Raw genomic sequence first — 17,401 nt, 5'->3', positions numbered from 1 at the left:
TACGCACAGGTGCACACATGTGGATGTGCAGCCATCTGGCCACACCTTTCCATATATGGAAGCGTATATACACACTAGGAACATTCCGACAGATGGAGGAGCCATTTCATCAAATAGTGATTTAAAGTGCAGTGCTGAAGATGCCCGTGGCTGCAGTTAGACCTGCGGACCACCCGTCCTGTCCCCTCTGCGGGTCTCGGGCCGACTCATCAAGACGGACAGGTGTGCTGATGCGACGGCGGCACACGCGAGCCTCCAGGTGAACGCCAGCGAGGAGCAGCAACGGTCAATGTTGCCAACACAAACCTGGTTCCCCTTTTCTACCAGGGTAGCGCTGCAGGTCCGGACGACTGGTGTCACCAGAGCCCCACAAGTATCCACAAACACCTTTTGTGTATTAGAAGCTGTATTAGGTGAGTTTGCATTCATAGGTTTACAGCCACGACGGGCTTCAAAATAGCTCAGGTTTCAGCATTTAAACTTGCACTGAGTCAAGAAAACAAGTTCATCATGTAAAGAGGTGAAGTGAAGAAAGGATGTAGGCAGAGAGCGCCTGTGGTCCGAGGAGCAGCGTCTGGTCAGGTGACCCTCAGCTCGCCACTCTGGCCTCTTTGGGGGCGGGTCCGTCCTGTTCCCCGACAGCCGCCCTTCCTTTCCTCTTCCTCAGCCCCTTCATCTTACGCGTGCGCAGTTTGGACAGATCCTGCTTCTGCATGTGCACACGGCCGAACTTGGTGCCAAATGCATCATGGGAAATGTTCTTCTTCTTTTTAGCCTGTGAGGGTTAAACACACATAAGCTGTGGAGGCGTGCTGGTCCATCATGTGAGCAGACACAGAAGAGAAGGTGCTACTGAAGCCATCTAGAAACATTCCTGTCTAACTGGATCAACAGCGCATTAGGAGGTGGCCACATCATGACTGAGGAGGACAGTAGCCAGTTTGAAAAAGGCCACCACTTAAACTCATGGCTGTGTTTATAGTCATGCCGCTTTAGCCTCCTTTGCAGTGTCCCTCCTCTGATGCTGAGCTGGCCCCACAGTGGCCCCAGGGCCCCCAAGGTGCCGGGTCTTATAGAAGCAGAGGAAACAGCCTGCGATCAGGGTGACTTGCCATTTGTGCCGTGGGGCTGCTCATCCTCCCAGTCTCAGCTGGTGGTCTCGTCATTCCAACACTGGGTTAGCTTAAATTCCAGTGTCTGCTCTGCCCCCCCCACCCCTGCTCATTCTACCTTCCTCAGTGTCCCCCAGCAGAGCATTAGCTGGCTGTCAGCATTAGCTTCATGCTACCTTTACAGGTGCTTTTTCTTTAACAAGCTGCTAATCAGAACAAATCCCTTGCTAGTAAAACCACATGAACATAGGCTGAGTGATGACGCTAACTCCAGGAAATTGTCTTATCTGCTGCTTCACCTGACTTGCGGTTTGGCAGGTTTGGTATCACCTCTGATTAATATTTTGTTCAGCCAACATTTGGGAGAACTAAACGTTCCAAGACGTCAATGACCCGCGTCCACAGTTAAGACTGGGCAAACTAGGTCCTCTGGCGCCCCCTTCAGGACAAGTTGCTGTTTTGAAGAAAATCCGACGGTAAAGACCAGATTTAGGCCCACCAGTCTTTCCACAGGAGAGACTGGTGGGCTGCTACTTTCGGTGAAGGGAGAGTGAGGCGTTACCTTTAGAGCCTTTGGCTTTCTGTGGGCTAACTTATACAAGTCATCCGAGGCCAAATGTGTCCTCCTCAAGACCAAATCGAGCGACGGTCCGATCTCCTCCAGCTCGATTCTGGGTGTTCTGCAGCCAGACTTCTTCAACAAAGACCTGTAGCAGTGCCACCCTATTAGTCCTCATCAGTTCTTCTACTGTGGCTGAGATTTAATCCCAACTCCGTGGGGTATAATATACACGTCCACCTACCTGTAGCTGCGCATGTAGATCTTTCCGTCTAGTGACGTGAAGTGCAAAACATGCTCCAACCCGGCCAGACGCACCGCAGACACATTTGGACCTCTGAAAAAGTCTGACAGAAATGTTTGCCTTTGATCAGCTTCACCCCATTGGTGTGAAACAACACATCTGGCTCAGTCTGAACGAAGTACCAACCTATTAGCAGACTCTTGAGACGTTTGTGTTCGTTGTCGGTGTCAAATGCCTCTCCTGCAAACAGCAGCATGGGTTTGGTTCCCTCAGGACACTTGCTGGCCTGCATCACACACAAGTCAAGTCTCAGGCCTCCATGTTCAACACCCACATGGACAACACCCACTCCCTGACCAGTCCTCTAGTCCCAACACTCCCCTCCCTGACCAGTCCTCTAGTCCCAACACTCCCCTCCCTGACCAGTCCTCTAGTCCCAACACTCCCCTCCCTGACCAGTCCTCTAGTCCCAACACTCCCCTCCCTGACCAGTCCTCTAGTCTCAACACTCCCCTCACTGACCAGTCCTCTAGTCCCAACACTCCCCTCCCTGACCAGTCCTCTAGTCCCAACACTCCCCTCACTGACCAGTCCTCTAGTCCCAACACTCCCCTCCCTGACCAGTCTCTAGTCCCAACACACCCCTCCCTGACCAGTCCTCTAGTCCCACACTCCCCCTCCCTGACCAGTCCTCTAGTCCCACACTCCCCCTCCCTGACCAGTCCTCTAGTCCCAAACACACTCCCCTCCCTGACCAGTCCTCTAGTCTCAACACTCCCCTCCCTGACCAGTCCTCTAGTCCCAACACTCCCCTCCCTGACCAGTCCTCTAGTCCCAACACTCCCCTCACTGACCAGTTCTCTAGTCCCAACACTCCCTCCCTGACCCGTCCTCTAGTCTCAACACTCCCCTCCCTGACCCGTCCTCTAGTCCCAACACTCCCCTCACTGACCAGTCCTCTAGTCTCAACACTCCCCCTCCCTGACCAGTCCTCTAGTCCAACACTCCCCTCCCTGACCCGTCCTCTAGTATCAACACTCCCCTCCCTGACCTGTCCTCTAGTCCGAACACTCCCCTCCCTGACCAGTCCTCTAGTCCGAACACTCCCCTCCCTGACCCGTCCTCTAGTCTGAACACTCCCCTTCCTGACCAGTCCTCTAGTCCCAACACTCCCCTCCCTGACCAGTCCTCTAGTATCAACACTCCCCTCCCTGACCTGTCCTCTAGTCCCAACACTCCCCTCCCTGACCTGTCCTCTAGTCCCAACACTCCCCTCCCTGACCAGTCCTCTAGTCCCAACACTCCCCTCCCTCTCACTGACCCGTCCTCTAGTCCCAACACTCCCCTCCCTGACCAGTCCTCTAGTCCCAACACTCCCCTCCCTGACCAGTCCTCTAGTCTCAACACTCCCCTCACTGACCAGTCCTCTAGTCCCAACACTCCTCTCACTGACCAGTCCTCTAGTCTCAACACTCCCCTCCCCTTGACCAGTCCTCTAGTCCCAACACTCCCCTCCCTGACCAGTCCTCTAGTCTCAACACTCCCCCCCTGACCAGTCCTCTAGTCCCAACACTCCTCTCACTGACCAGTCCTCTAGTCCCAACACTCCCCTCACTGACCAGTCCTCTAGTCCCAACACTCCCCTCCCTGACCCGTCCTCTGACCTCTACTTCAGGGGCCTCACATACAAACGCTCACTCACTTTTCCAGTCCAAGAGTGAGATAACCCTGGAAATGTGCAGCGCTCCACACCAACTCCCTGGTTGGTGGACAAACATTTCAAGCACTTTAAGGTTGTTGGCGCCCCCTAGTGGCGATGTTACAAACTGTTAATGTCCAAAAGGACATTCCTGAGAGGGATGTGAGCATTAAGCTAAACAGATGAACCACAAACTCACCCAGGTCTTTGTGATAACACGAATGGATCTAAACGTTTGTTTGAAACGGTGCAGAAAACCCCGTTACCAACAACGACAGCGTTGGTGCCATTAGGAGATGTTGCTAATGGAGCAGACGAGCAGCACTGGCAGCAGCTGCTTTAGGGACACAAGGACCATCCTCATGGAACTGTGGGGCTGGGCAAGTGTTAACGTTCGTTGCTAGTAATGACAGCTAATGTAAGATTAGCCTCTAATAAAGTTCATTTTGTTCCTGGAGAAGCCTTTCACTGAATTCCTACATTTATTGTGCGGTAATCTAATTGTAAAATGTATTTGTTACATGTTTTGATGCATTTTTATGATTTATAAAAATTATGTCTGAATTTTTGGGGGCTTGGAACGGATTAGGGCATTTACGTGGAAAACGCGTCTCTACTTATGTAATTTTCAGGTTACAAAGCAACTTCTGGAACAAATTAAATTCGTAAGTAGAGGTCCCACTGTACTCATGCAGTCATCTTCCCATCCAACTGAGGCGGTATGTGCAGACCTTCATTGTCTGTTAACATCAAAGCAAACCTGGGAGAGGCTCTTAAGCCAGGGCGTTTGACACCGTCAGGCAGAGCAACGCGTGCAGCGTATGACTACACCACCACAGCAATGGCCGACCTAACCGCCACATGACAAGCCTGTTCCTGACTTCAGGGAACTTCTAGGTTCTCCTCAGCTCTACATTGTGGTTTAGTGAGCTTGTGCAATAAGCTGTGTGGAGAACTGTAGGCCCAGCCAAGCAGAGACAACGCGTGAAGAGACCCATATAAAACAGAAACCAGTACCTTGATGTCACTCAGAGAGGAGAACTTCTCAATTCCCAGTTCAATCATATCAAGGACGTGAAAGTCAAACAGGCGCCCTGCAAACAAAACACATGCAGTTTCAGGATGCTTCATTTATCAACGCGATTCCCACCCAAGTCACCCAGCCACTGGTTTTACCCAGTATGAGGTTGTCCGGGCGCTTTTTGCTGTGCGACCCAAATAGGAACAGAGAGCAATCCGTCTTCTTGGAAAAAAACTCCTAGGATGTCAAACAGAGGTCAAACCATGAGAAGAGCAGGTGTAAACAGGGTCGCGGCATTTTGGGGTTTTCCACACCTACCAGTGACGTCGAGTCCTCAAAGGGCCGAGTTATATTCTTCCTGACAAGTAGTTACAGGCACAGTTAGCTCAGGAGAGTTGGTAGAAGCCACAGAAGCTCGATTTCAATTTGTGATATCAAACATGAATGAAACAAGCCAAACCGGTCCCAAGACAGACGGTTTCTTTGTGTACTGGCACGAAACACCTGTGTGCCTGTGAGCAGAGGGATCCAACCCCCATCAAAAATACACTCTCCACTTACTTTTTATACAGAACTGCATTTGGCTTCTTCAGGGCATACTGTAGGGAAAAAGACAATTTAGATAATGCTGATAGTAATAATGCTCAATTAACAAAAGCACATGAGCAGAGAGGGAGAAGCAGTAGGGTGCAGTAGGGTGTGGAGTCCTGGCTTAGCTCGAGGGGATAATGGCCAAATGTCTGGTGGTGTCCAAGGGGCCACCTGGCCAGAGGGAGGCTGGCGATGACCAGCTGTGTATATTTCTGCAGGTTTTAACAGAGACACAGTTGTCAAGGCCTTTAGGAGCATTGCAGCTGTTCCAGGGGAGTGCTCCTGGACCACATGGCAGGCATGATGTTGAGCTCAAGGAGGTGCTGGCAGGACGTGACAAAGCAGCGCGGGGCAGAGGCACCCCACATGCCACACAGCACTGCTCCGGCTAGGCTGAGGACACGACACTCCGCCTCTGTTGTCACTCTGACGTGACCCTGGTCCAAACACAGACGCACAACCGTTCCAGGTCATCTGCACTTTCAGGAGCCTACTCAAGTCATATCACTTGGGTCGGTGCCAGCGTCACAGGGTTGAAATCCACTAATGGTGCAGACTAAAGGGGCTAAATTAGACTTGTTTAACCTTTTGATGCACCAAGCACATTTGGGTTTTGCGCAGTGATGATATATACGAGGATGTGAATGGTGGGGTTTTATTTCGGTAAAGGCTTGTCAGTCCCCCAGGGCTCAGGCTGACCTTGCTTGGTTTCCCAGGCAAGAGGCCAGCTTGTGTCTTACAGCACAAACAGAAGGACCAGGCCATGAGGACGTTTCAGACCGATGCGGTTTGAAAATGGGTTTAATATCCGAGAGGGATAATGAGAGACACTTGTGCTGTCGAAGGATGAATATTTCTCATCAGGATTCATCCCAGCACTTGTTTTAAAGCTTCCACCCTTAACCAGGCCAAAGGCTTTAAAACACCTCCTACCCCTCGGCTGACATCATCCCATGAAGTGGTTCACATGTGTGTTTATAGATGATGAGCAGCTTTAGTTTGTGCAGCTCATTAGCACTGCTTAGCACATGTATGTGGCTATATTTTAAAGTCCTGCCACCGTTTGACGCGGTCTCATTGAAATTCCCACCCAAACAGTAGATTGAAGTGGATGTTTGTGAGGCAGCGCAGGGCCGGATGGTTTCCAAGACTATCGGCTTACTTACGATGTCTTTGAGGACGTTGCTGATGAGCTGACTGGTGTTTCCTCCCTTCATGATCATGGCGCTCTTCCCATCCTCCACCAGCTTGGGGGCTCGGCTCTCCAGGAACCGCTTTGAGCGCTTGGTTTTCGGGTTTCTGGCCAACAAAAATAACCAGGGCACTTATTATAATCTGCAGCTTACTGTTCTGACCCGTCCCTGCTTAAAAACACGTAGGACTTTGTGCCCTTTGCTTATTTCTACATTATTGGTGAGAGCTGGTGGTTGCTAGAGGGTAGCACAAGCTGTAATGCAGCTTTTTAAACGGACCGGAGGCTTTACAGGGTGAGACTAATTAGCTGTTGTTGCACTTTACAAGCATCTGTGCACAAAGGAAAAACTGGTTTCTACAGTTCTTTGGTCCCAAGAGGCATTTTAGCAGCAGGCTAACTCTGCTTTCACCCTGAAGTTAGCGCATCAGCGAGGGATGTTGTTCACATCACCAGCAGTAGCAGGTCTGACCCCTACTGAGAGGGGCCTGGTTGTTTATGCCCTCCTCTCACACGTCTTCATCATCATCATCATCATCATCATCATCGTTCCACCTTCACGTGTGCTGCAACACTGAGGGGGCAACAGTGGACAGCATGGACGTCAGAGAGTCCACGGGCAGCCTTCTTGGTACCATTTTGGCCCTTTGCAACGTTTAAGCGACCCGTACTTTCCAAATAAGTGTGTGGAGGGAGCAGACACACACCACGGTTCATTTCAATTCAAGGGTCAGGTGTGACAGAGACCTCGTTGGTCAAAAGTTCAACACACCAGTTCAAAACACACACACACACACACACACACCACACACACACACATACACACACACCATCATGAAAGACCGTTACAACCACCACTTCAGTGCTTCATCTCACTATTATTACGATCATTTGATGCCGATGGTGTTTATTTTGTGTCAACATATTGACTGTCTGAATTGGACCTTTTCTAGAAAACCCCGATTTAAAGGAGTGGTGCCAGTTTAATGTATTTCTGCTCTCAGCACACATCTCAACATATTTGTCTATTGAAGTAATATTTAAACAGAGGTAACGTTGGGCTTAACGGAAGAAAGGTAAATTCGTGACGGAGAAAGTACAAGCACTTAATAACTTTTCTTCTTCAAACTTACGTTATCCCATTTAACTGCGTCATGGTTCAGACTTGATTGCCGGTAGCAGGTTAGCCACTCGTCTCGCTCGCTCCGCCACGTGAGAGCAAAAGGCGGAAACTGTTGTTTTTGTTCTTCTTCCCGGAGAAGCGCAAACGGTGATTGCTCATGATTGCCACCTTGTGGTCAGTGATGATAATTGCAATGGCAAATATCTACACACACACACACACACACACACACACACACACACACACACACACACACACACACACACACACACACCACACACACACACAATATATATATATATGTATAAATTGATGAATTTGTGAAGTCACCTGCTCACAGGGTTCCATCTTTCCATCGAATGAAGCATATCCTGCTGTGGCCACGGCCGACTGGCCCTTGAAAAGTGGAATTTCAGCTCATGGCTGAGCTAAACGCTCAGTCTTTCGCTCGAGCCAACTCACTAGATAGCGAGTGGCGAATATTGCTTTTGGCTGTGGTGGACCAGCCTCTCTCAAAAAGGTTCCAGGTTTGATGGCAGGAGGACCCAGATCAGCCCTGACCTGTTAAGATCCACCGGATCCATGAAGGGTTGCTGTGGTATCTGGATGTGAGCAGCAGAACTTGTGTGTGTGAACCTAGCTGTAAGGGCCTTAAGGAGGATGCTGGGTGGAGCTCCAGAATGTTTGGAGGCCAACTTAACACTTTCATACCATCATTGTGCTCCTCAAACCTGTTTTGTTTTGCTGATAAAGGCAAACATCTTAAGGTGGAATGGTCACACCAAAGTCCTGATATGCAGACCTCTGTTAGGGTGTGTGCGCTTCAGCAGGGCTGGGGCGGACATCGTTCCCGAGTCTTGTGGCAGCTTTTACTTCCATCTGTGGAGACTTCCTGGTGACGGTGGAGGGAGTGCTGCTGGCCTTCAGACACAGTTTTGGGCTTCTTGGTCTCCTCCCCCTCACACACATTTGGAACAGCAGAGTAGAGGAGTGATGTGCCCGACGGCCACTGGCCTGAGAGCTTCTCCAGCACCCTACGGTCCAGTTACGACGCGCACGTGGACACTGGGCTTTCAGTGGTGGACATGGTCTGCAGTCCCATACAAAAGGAGCAATTCAATGATGCAGTGTGTTCTGACCCGTCAGGACCAGCAGTGAGTTTGGAGTTAGAAGCTTTTGCTCGTTATTTCCCGAAAAAAAGTCCAAGAAAAAGTCACAATGCAGGTGCACAGAGAAGTATCTTATTTATTGAAGCACTGAGCGCAGAACAGATATATTCAGCACATCTTGACAATCCAAGGAACAGCAAAAGAGTTAAAGAACAGCAAGTTTCCATTTCAGTACATCTAGAGAAAGCCCCCACAGCTACGCCCCCTCCCCCCAGTCTCAGTTCAGAGAAAATCATGGTCGGCCTTCAATTGACCACCCTTTAACCTAAGAAAACAGGGTGTGAACAAAGATTTGACAACCAAATGAAGTGTTGAACTGGTGGGTGAGATTGGTCCACAGAAGAAAATACAAAATCTCTTTTGTATAAAATTCTCTCAACTGCAAAAATGTGGAGTTCACATTGTATGAAAATGAAAAAGACCAAGGATCCAAGCTAATAAGGCTAACCGTGAGGAAGCAGCTTTCAGTCATCACTGCAGCCACGTGGCGGCGATGCGCAACAGCTCATGGAAAGGTTAATTGGTCCTCAGGAAGAGAATAAAACCAGACTAAACCCCCACCTTCCAAACACACGAGGATGCTGAAGCTGCAACGACACGTCCAAGCTGAAGCAGTGGGCCCGCAGAAAGACCGGAAACCAACGTAAAAGGGTGAGAGCCGGTGCGCTAACACAGCCAAGCAACACAGCACTAGTAGTCACAGTCACATGCACTACAGTGTTACAGAATTCTTCCCCCATCAGGGAACAAACAGCATTGATCCTAAAAAGAATAGTGCTGGGGGAGTCACATTTTTACAGCTGAAAACATCTGGGCACAATCAATTTCATAAAATGCCATTTATGTGGGGTGGGACGTGGAATGATCCAGGATGGACCCGGCATGCTCAGACAGGTGGCTTCCATTGTGTACTTACAGACTCCTGCATTGGGGGGGGGGGGGGGGGGGGGGTAAAACGTGATGCGAGAAGTGTCTGCTTACGTTACAGTTCTGGAGTCAGCTGACAAGCTGGCTCTGCTGGTGAGGGGACTGGACAATGGTGACTAGAATGGCTCATTTTGGGCTCTGTGTTCTCCTGGAGTTCTACATTCAGCTCAAAACTACACTGGCTCCAGGCTTTTCTCTAGAGACACGAAACATTGTCAACCCCCCACCCCCACTTACATTCACAATTTATCCAAATGGGGGGGGACGGGGCCTCAGAAAAGAACCTTCCAAGAAATCACTAAACCTTTCCAACAGTCCCACTGCTGTCCAACAGTGGGACTTTAAAAACTCCAAAGCTCCTGTTGGACTGAGAGGACTTCAGTTTGGTGCTATGAAAGTACACAGAAGAGCCGTGCTGAGCATGTCAGGGCCTCAGGCCTAGTGTGGTCGGAAACCTTGTCTGTGGAGGATGAGGGGCGACACCTGTAGGAATGGGCCATTGTACTGGGTAGTGGACGGCCTGAAACAGAGCCTGTTTAGTTCCTCTACATGCACTTCAAGGTCACAGCAAGAGTGAGCTAGAATAGCAAAACAGAGAGAAGAGCTTTCATGCAAGATATCCAGGTTACAGGTACCACAATGCAAACAGTCTAAGCTGGAGGATAGAGGAGGGCTGGCGGCCACCACGCCACCGGTGCTGTGGTGGCTACACCAGGGGGGGGTGGAGAGGCAGGATGGTGGGGGGCGTGCCACTGCAAAGCAGCCCCCTTCCTTTCTCCGCCTCTTCATCCTACAGCCTCAGCTCTGTTGGTTCTGCTGGGCATAACTTGTGAAGACGAAATTGTAATCGTTGAACTGTGCCAGCTGGCGGTCAAGACGCTTGTAGCCCTCAAGCTTCTGGGCTGAAGAAAAGACGCTGCGACATTTGGAGCTCTGAAACGACAATCGTCTGCGTCACAACGGCAGCTACGGCTGATCAGAATCAGGATTAGAAGAAAACGGCTTTCAAAAACACACCTGATTGACAAAAAGGGTGGTGACAAGTTTTCCTGGCTTGAAGATTTCAACCACCCTCCTGACAAGATCGTCGTACGACGTTTGGGAGAGGTTGGTTTCAAAACTGACGTAGGAGAACTCCGGTTCAGGGGTGATGTGAATAGTCCAGTATGTTCCCTGGATGGGAGAGGGAGGGAGAGAAAACAAAAGTCACGTCCTGTCGATGCCCAGCGACCTCAGAAGAGCTGCAGGAAAGGAGCACAACTCACATCAGCCTTCATCCCATTCATTGAGTATCCACAGGGGTTAAACATTGTGGCGTCGATAACAGAACCTGGTATTAGGTCACAAATTCCACTCATCTGTGACAGGAAGAGACATTTGTCAAATCTGTGACGCTCACAGGAAACAAAACGGCTTTTCCAACATTAAAGCGACTGCAACCAGTTATTTCTGATACAAGATGGACATAAGGAGTCAGACACAGGTCCAACACCCCCCCCACCCCCCCGGGTAAGTTCAGACAGCCCTGCAGCCCCTGGGTCAGGTCTTACATGAGTGACATCACTTGCAGAAACACCATCTTTCATATAGAACTGGTCCATAATTGCTGGATCAAGGTCACTCATCAAAACTTCCAGTGTCTGATCTGCATGCTTGTTTTCCCAGAACTCTGGCAGGTCCAGGGTAAACAGGTACCTGAGATGGGAGGAGGACAGCTTGTTAAGGACCACAATGGTACCCACACACACACTTGAGGAGATGGTCAGGAAGCTCAGCTTACTGGTTTGACATGTTGGGTAAAACTTTCTAATATAGACAGACACTTACCAGCAGTCAGAGTTTAAACGTCCCATACAGTAGGCTGCTCCGTCTACAAGAAACCAGCAAACAGTTTCAGATTTGACGCCATAAATACCCACTTTTGTCCAACAAAGCAGTTTCTAATTGACACTTGGTTTCACCCTCTTATTGAACTCCCCATGTCTGATTTTGAAGAACATACATGCCGCACTAATGGCAGAAATGAATAGAAGCAGACCTCACTGCACATAGAACAGGTGCCAAAGCCTGATTGTGTTGCTGCGTGGCAACGTCCACCCTTGTGCTTTAACCCCATTTCCACAGGCTAGCTTTTCTACAGCAACACGCATCTCTAGAATCCAGGATACTTCAGCCTGGCCAGCATAGAGCCACCCTCCTCCTGGTCTGCAGGGGTCTTCCACTGAGACTAACAAAACTGAGCTGCATACGTCCCTAAACTACAATGTTTGGCCAAGCACCCAGTACTTATCTGGTACTGCTGACTTGAGCTAGAGTGCTGCCAACTTAGGACACTCCCACACAGTTAAACAAGCTTTCTCAGGTTGAACATGTCCCAGTTATATCTGGAATGACAAGGGACCACGCGTTGGGTTTCTCGGGGTAATGTATATCATTGTTAGCACTTATGAACTGATATAAGGGGCTCAGACTGTCAAAAGGCTGCTGCAAGAGCATTTCCCAGTGATGACCTGCCCCCTTCTTCATGTAACCAGAACTCGCTGCCAAACCAAACTTCCTTGACAAAAGGTTCTTATCTTGTGCATTCTTATCTTGCTGCATTAGTTTCCAGATGGACTAGATATGAAAGATGACAGCGTCTTCTAGTCTGAAAAGGGAAGTCAACACAGAGGTGACTCAAGCGCAACAGTTCCAGCTCCAATTCAAACTTTCAATTTTAACTGACACCCCCCTTTTATCAGTGTCCACAGCTAAAGTTCACCATCCAGAACCCTGATTAATTAGATATTAATCCTTTAAAAATGGGGGCGAGTCTATTTGATTGACATGCCTGACATACGTCTGTGGGCAGACTGCACAGACTTACTCCTCTGGCTCCGCCCTCTTATCCAAATATGGTGGATTCTGGCTCAACACTCAAGATGGCGACATCCTGTAAACCATACTCCTTACTTTGAAACGGCCCTTCCCAACCAGTGGGTGACATCACACACTTGGTCAAGTATTAATAGTTTGTCACTGAGCTTTTAAACAAGCTCTTGCCCACTCAGCTCCTTTAATATCTTCCTTGAGATCCAATCTCAATGCCCTCCTACATCACTAGAGTCCTATTTATAGAAATTTGCAGTTTTCCATGCTTGTGTTTTAGACCTTTTCCATTTTAAACTTCTTTGCGTGTTGGTATTTCCTTAAAGGCAAGGTGAACACATGTACACATGTCAAAGCCAAAATTTACTTCACCGTTTATAAAAAAAAAAGACGTGATTGGTTCTGAGATAAGAGAGATCACACTAGTCAACTTTCTAACCTGGAGGGAAACCTTGTCGTGACTGTTGCCAACAAGTTCAAAAGTTTTCATGAAAGACTAGAACTCACACTGTGTGTATCTCATTCATGGCCATGAGTGGAAATGAGCACTGCCAGAACTAAAGCTTTAGAGATTTCTCAGGAGCAAGAAAGTGTGATAGCAAGATGACAGTGTTTCATACTTGGAAAAATCTGGCTGAGAAAGTCCACTTCCTCCTGGAAGTTTCGATGAGGGAACTCTTGGTGAGTTGGCTTCATAAAATTCTTGCGGGAGTAGAAGAAATTCTGTGGACAAACAGCATTAACAGGGGACAAAACTTTAGAACAAAGCAGAGTCAAGAACAAACATCAGCATAGTGCCAGGAAACTGACCTGGATGGCATCAAAACCACAGTACTCCCTGGCAAGCTCCAACAAAGGCACCAGTGCTTGCAGTAAGAGGGTGGTCCCACATGTTTTCAAAATGAAACGTCTCTTGGAGACAAACATGCTACTCTCACTGCAGAGGATAAGAACAAGCGTAGAAGTATTTTAATGCCCGTCCTGAAGATATTCACAGATGTCTTCACACAGTATTAGTACACAGGCAAAATTCCCCGTGGCAGTAAAATGTGTATCAAAGTGTTAGTGTCCTTAAAATGGCGCCGAGCTGTGCCTGACGCAGGATGAGAGCAAGGGACCCGACCAAACAATGCTTCATGGCAAAAGTATGCTGCTGGGTGTGCTTGTGGAAAAGGTCCCAGAACTCGCTGCCTGGATTATTTAGCAAGAGGAAAGACTCAGAGGTTTTAGATATGTTTCAGTTTCGTGGAAGAGGGAGAAAAAAAGGTCTGGACTTGTTTAAGCCGGTTAGAGTGTGGTTGGTTAAGTGTATCAACAACATGCCTTTTGTTTCATGGTCATGGGAATGAATCCACCCACAGCCTGTTCTCCAGCCCTATTTGGAGCAGAAAGACTGTAGGCTGTCCTCCAAACACCACTTGTCTGCTGGTTGATGGGCTCTTTAACCTATCAGCACTCCAGTTTGTGTGCTCCTTTGGAGTGTTTCTCTTTGCAGTCATGCAGTAGACACACCTCAAAATTAGAATCGTGAGGCGCTCATTTCAGAAACTGAAACTAATATACAGCCATTAGACAGAACTAGTTCAAGCCTTTATTTCTTTGATGATTATGGCTTTATATGGTCTCCGTCTGTGTCAGTAGACCACGTGATCACGGGAAGACTGGACTGAGGCTGGAGTCGGCACATCAAGAGCCACTACAAAGACAAACCCTAGAAGCGGAACACAAATGTTGCATTCCCCCATGTCACACCACACCTGGACCACAGACAATGTCACAAGTGTCTTACCTGACCAGACGTTTCCACAGTGGCTGATGGTTCAGGGGCCTGCGTTTCTCAAGTCCACATTCAACACAGCCGTCTAGCAGGAAACTTTACAGCACTTTGTGCTTCTTTCTGCTGACAAGCTTTGAAAAATGCCAATTTACTTTTCCATCAGCACTTGACACCTGGCCACACTGCCAAAGGTACCAAAGGCAGGTGTTACTGTGCCTGATTGGCCACCAGACCTGGATCAATAGTGTCAAGAGGAGGATGAGAGACCAGAGCCGACGATGCAGCCTGGCCTTCCATCACTCCTGAGCAGTGCCCCCACCTCACCGATGCAGTCACTCATACAGGAGGCCCAACCAAGAATCAGGTGCATCGATGAACTGAACACCCTTGACAGGAGACCAACAATTCTGCTGAAAATATTTGTATTGAACTTGCATTGTACTCTGATTTTGAGTTTGCATCTGTAAGCCATAACCCTCAAAGTTCCAAGTAGGAAAGGCTTGAAATAACATTTCACTTCCTGAAATGAGTGGCAAAAAAAAAAAATAATAAAAGAGATCCTTTTGACGATATTTTGAGATGTAGCGTCCTTGCTGTGGGGCTTCAGGCTATGGGTTCTAGCAAGCGTCTCAACAAGCGGTATGTTTACATGACACATGAACCGTTGCCGGGGTCCGACTGTAACCGGACAACTGAAGTGCATGTAGACGCGTTAGTCCGACACATTTTCTGTATGTTCCGTCTTTATGCATGCATGCAGTCATGCATGTCACCAAGACTGGCATTTGTCAGGTTGATGGCATTGGCACGTTAGAGTTTGACGATGTTTGAAGAAAGACTAACAGTTCTAGGAATTTGTAATGCTTAAAATAACTACAGCCTCCGGCATGCACTGCGGCCACAGCTCATCAGCTGTACACCTGAGCACACCTTACAAGTAACCTTTGTCTAATCTTTCCTGCTAATCTGGAGAGGAACGGAAGAATGCCACAAAGCCAGTACTCACCTGAGTATATAAGCTTCCTGCTTGTCAGACTTTGTCACACTGATGATTAAACAATGCACATTCTCCAAGAGTTTGTCCCACTCAAACCTACAAGAGACAAATAACTGAATTTATTACATTATCACCAACTGGAAAACAAAAAAACATGCACATTCTCGCAGGACTTGAGATCAATAGAGAGGCTTCTGTTGGCCATTTATGAGACTGATTATTGGCTAACTCAGCAATTTGTTAATCAATGAAAAAGCTCATCCAGCAGAGACAGCAAGAGACAATTGGACAGACAGACAGAGCTGGCACAGCTTTGTGGGTCAGTGCCCCTGCTTTGCACTTATTTAGACATGGCGCTGGCAGTCAGCAGGGCTGATCCTCAACAGTGTCCTTCATTATGTTGACCTCTGAGCAACGCAACACTTGTGAAACAGGTTCATTCAAAGCTGCCCATCCCTTATAAAATAAACATTTATCAGGAGACACCAGGATTTTGCCACAAGTCCTGCCTCTTATCGCAGTTCAAAATAATACGTAATGGAACAATGTGACCAGCAATTTTACACATACAGATAAGACAGATAAAGACAGCTACTGCTTGCTTGCTTTCGTGTGTATGTGTGTGTGAGAGAGAGAGAGAGATCGGAATGACTTGGCACTACCCACACGCTCAACAGTTAATATGATCAACAAAACTCCTCCAGCCACAACTTCTATGACAGGACTTGGTCCCCTCAGAGGACTTAGAGGTCCAACATGGTCTCTGTCAATGTCCCGGCAGAACCCGACCATCCAATCAGCCGAGGCCTCCTTCCTGCACGCGGCCCGCAATTCTCAAACCGGCCGGGGTTGGGACGACCCAGCAGCCAATCAGAGAGGGGGGCGGGGAAAGCGTCCATGGCCAAAAACGTGACCGGAAGTAACCAAATTTCCAGGCACACTTGTGGCAGCAGGGCCGGCAGGTGATTCAAGCCAGTTTTCGACCACGGTCAGTGACCGTGGACACAAAAATCACGTTTCTGTACCCGCCTGCCAGCAAAGAAACGTACACATACAGTTTCTACGTCAGGCTGGGAAAAAACAAATACAAATGGCGTTTTGATGAAACTGGTGTTTCATCACTAATATTGTTTTACGATAGCATTTAATTAAACTAATAAAATAAAACGTCAGAGACACGAGGAGACGTCCTGAGCACCCGCAATGGAAAAAAATGATTCAGCCCGAGGGAGTCGTTCAATTCTAAAACGTCAAGCAGCTGTCATGAGTCAAAAATGAAAGCCATTTTCAGTCGATGCTTTAGAATACGAGACATACGCGCAAAATATACTTCAGTTTTTACACAATTCTCATGAAATGTTCTCCTATTTCCACTTGAATTTCCTCAAAGGAAGAAAGGGACCGAGGGTGGAATGTGCCACTGTTGGGGGGGTGGCCATCTTTCAGTGACGGCGGTACAGATGATAACGGATTCCCGACTTAACACAGCCTAAAAATCATCCAAAAACCTTTACAGACGAACACAGAGTCTCCCTGATCACCACGCACATATCTCACGCCGAGTCAAGCCTCTATTAAACTCTAGTCTACCGATTTTTTTCCCCACAGCCAAACGAGGCCACGCATGTGGCTAGTGCCTCCAACATTTTTCACACACGCACGCGCAAAATGGCACAAACCTTGGAATAGTACGGAGGTCTCCGGTTCCTTTCTTTTCATCCTGTTGAGAGAACCACACCTCCAGTAGCTTCTCGGTCCCCTCGAAGAAATGTGCACTGTTATCTTTCATCATGAGACAACAGACACCCAACAAATATTGTTAATCGTTGGCTGGGACTTGCACGATTTTAGAAAACCTCGATCGATCGGATAGATTTTATTGAGGTAAAGTCTTTCAATCAATTCTGGTGTTGATTTTCCAGCGTTTTTCCCTTTTACAGAGAACAGCGTCAGCGACCGCTAGCTAATATCGCCGGCCATACTGCGTCGACCGCTGAATGGCAGTGGCGTGAAGGATTTATAGGGCTGCTGCGCTGGCGTCACATCCACTTGAACCAATCAGACACTGAGGATTTTTTCCGGGCCTTCGGTTGGTTCGGTCCAAACCGAGTTGCCATCTACG

General features: G+C 48.4%; 2 protein-coding genes across 2 annotated transcripts; both read right to left on the bottom strand.

The window, feature by feature from the left end:
- Positions 1-388: 388 nt before the first annotated feature.
- rpf2 (ribosome production factor 2 homolog) lies at positions 389-7,736 on the bottom strand. The gene is made up of 10 exons (XM_057016150.1): positions 7,552-7,736; positions 6,393-6,525; positions 5,197-5,234; positions 4,954-4,993; positions 4,791-4,872; positions 4,632-4,708; positions 2,102-2,201; positions 1,916-2,018; positions 1,675-1,819; positions 389-775 (listed from the first exon to the last, which is right to left on the bottom strand). Exons 1-10 carry the CDS (start codon positions 7,572-7,574, stop codon positions 590-592), a joined length of 927 nt encoding a protein of 308 aa, XP_056872130.1. The 5' UTR covers positions 7,575-7,736; the 3' UTR covers positions 389-589.
- A 1,024-nt stretch (positions 7,737-8,760) lies between these two features.
- amd1 (adenosylmethionine decarboxylase 1) lies at positions 8,761-17,281 on the bottom strand. The gene is made up of 9 exons (XM_057016149.1): positions 16,959-17,281; positions 15,289-15,375; positions 13,316-13,442; positions 13,126-13,228; positions 11,465-11,507; positions 11,188-11,332; positions 10,903-10,995; positions 10,655-10,810; positions 8,761-10,570 (listed from the first exon to the last, which is right to left on the bottom strand). The coding sequence occupies exons 1-9, from the start codon at positions 17,069-17,071 to the stop codon at positions 10,436-10,438; spliced, it is 1,002 nt and encodes a 333-aa protein (XP_056872129.1). The 5' UTR covers positions 17,072-17,281; the 3' UTR covers positions 8,761-10,435.
- Between the last annotated feature and the right edge of the window lie 120 nt (positions 17,282-17,401).

This window comes from Takifugu flavidus, chromosome 19, assembly GCF_003711565.1.
Source record: "Takifugu flavidus isolate HTHZ2018 chromosome 19, ASM371156v2, whole genome shotgun sequence".
Lineage (NCBI taxonomy): Eukaryota > Metazoa > Chordata > Actinopteri > Tetraodontiformes > Tetraodontidae > Takifugu > Takifugu flavidus.
This window is presented reverse-complemented; position numbering and strand designations above follow the sequence as displayed.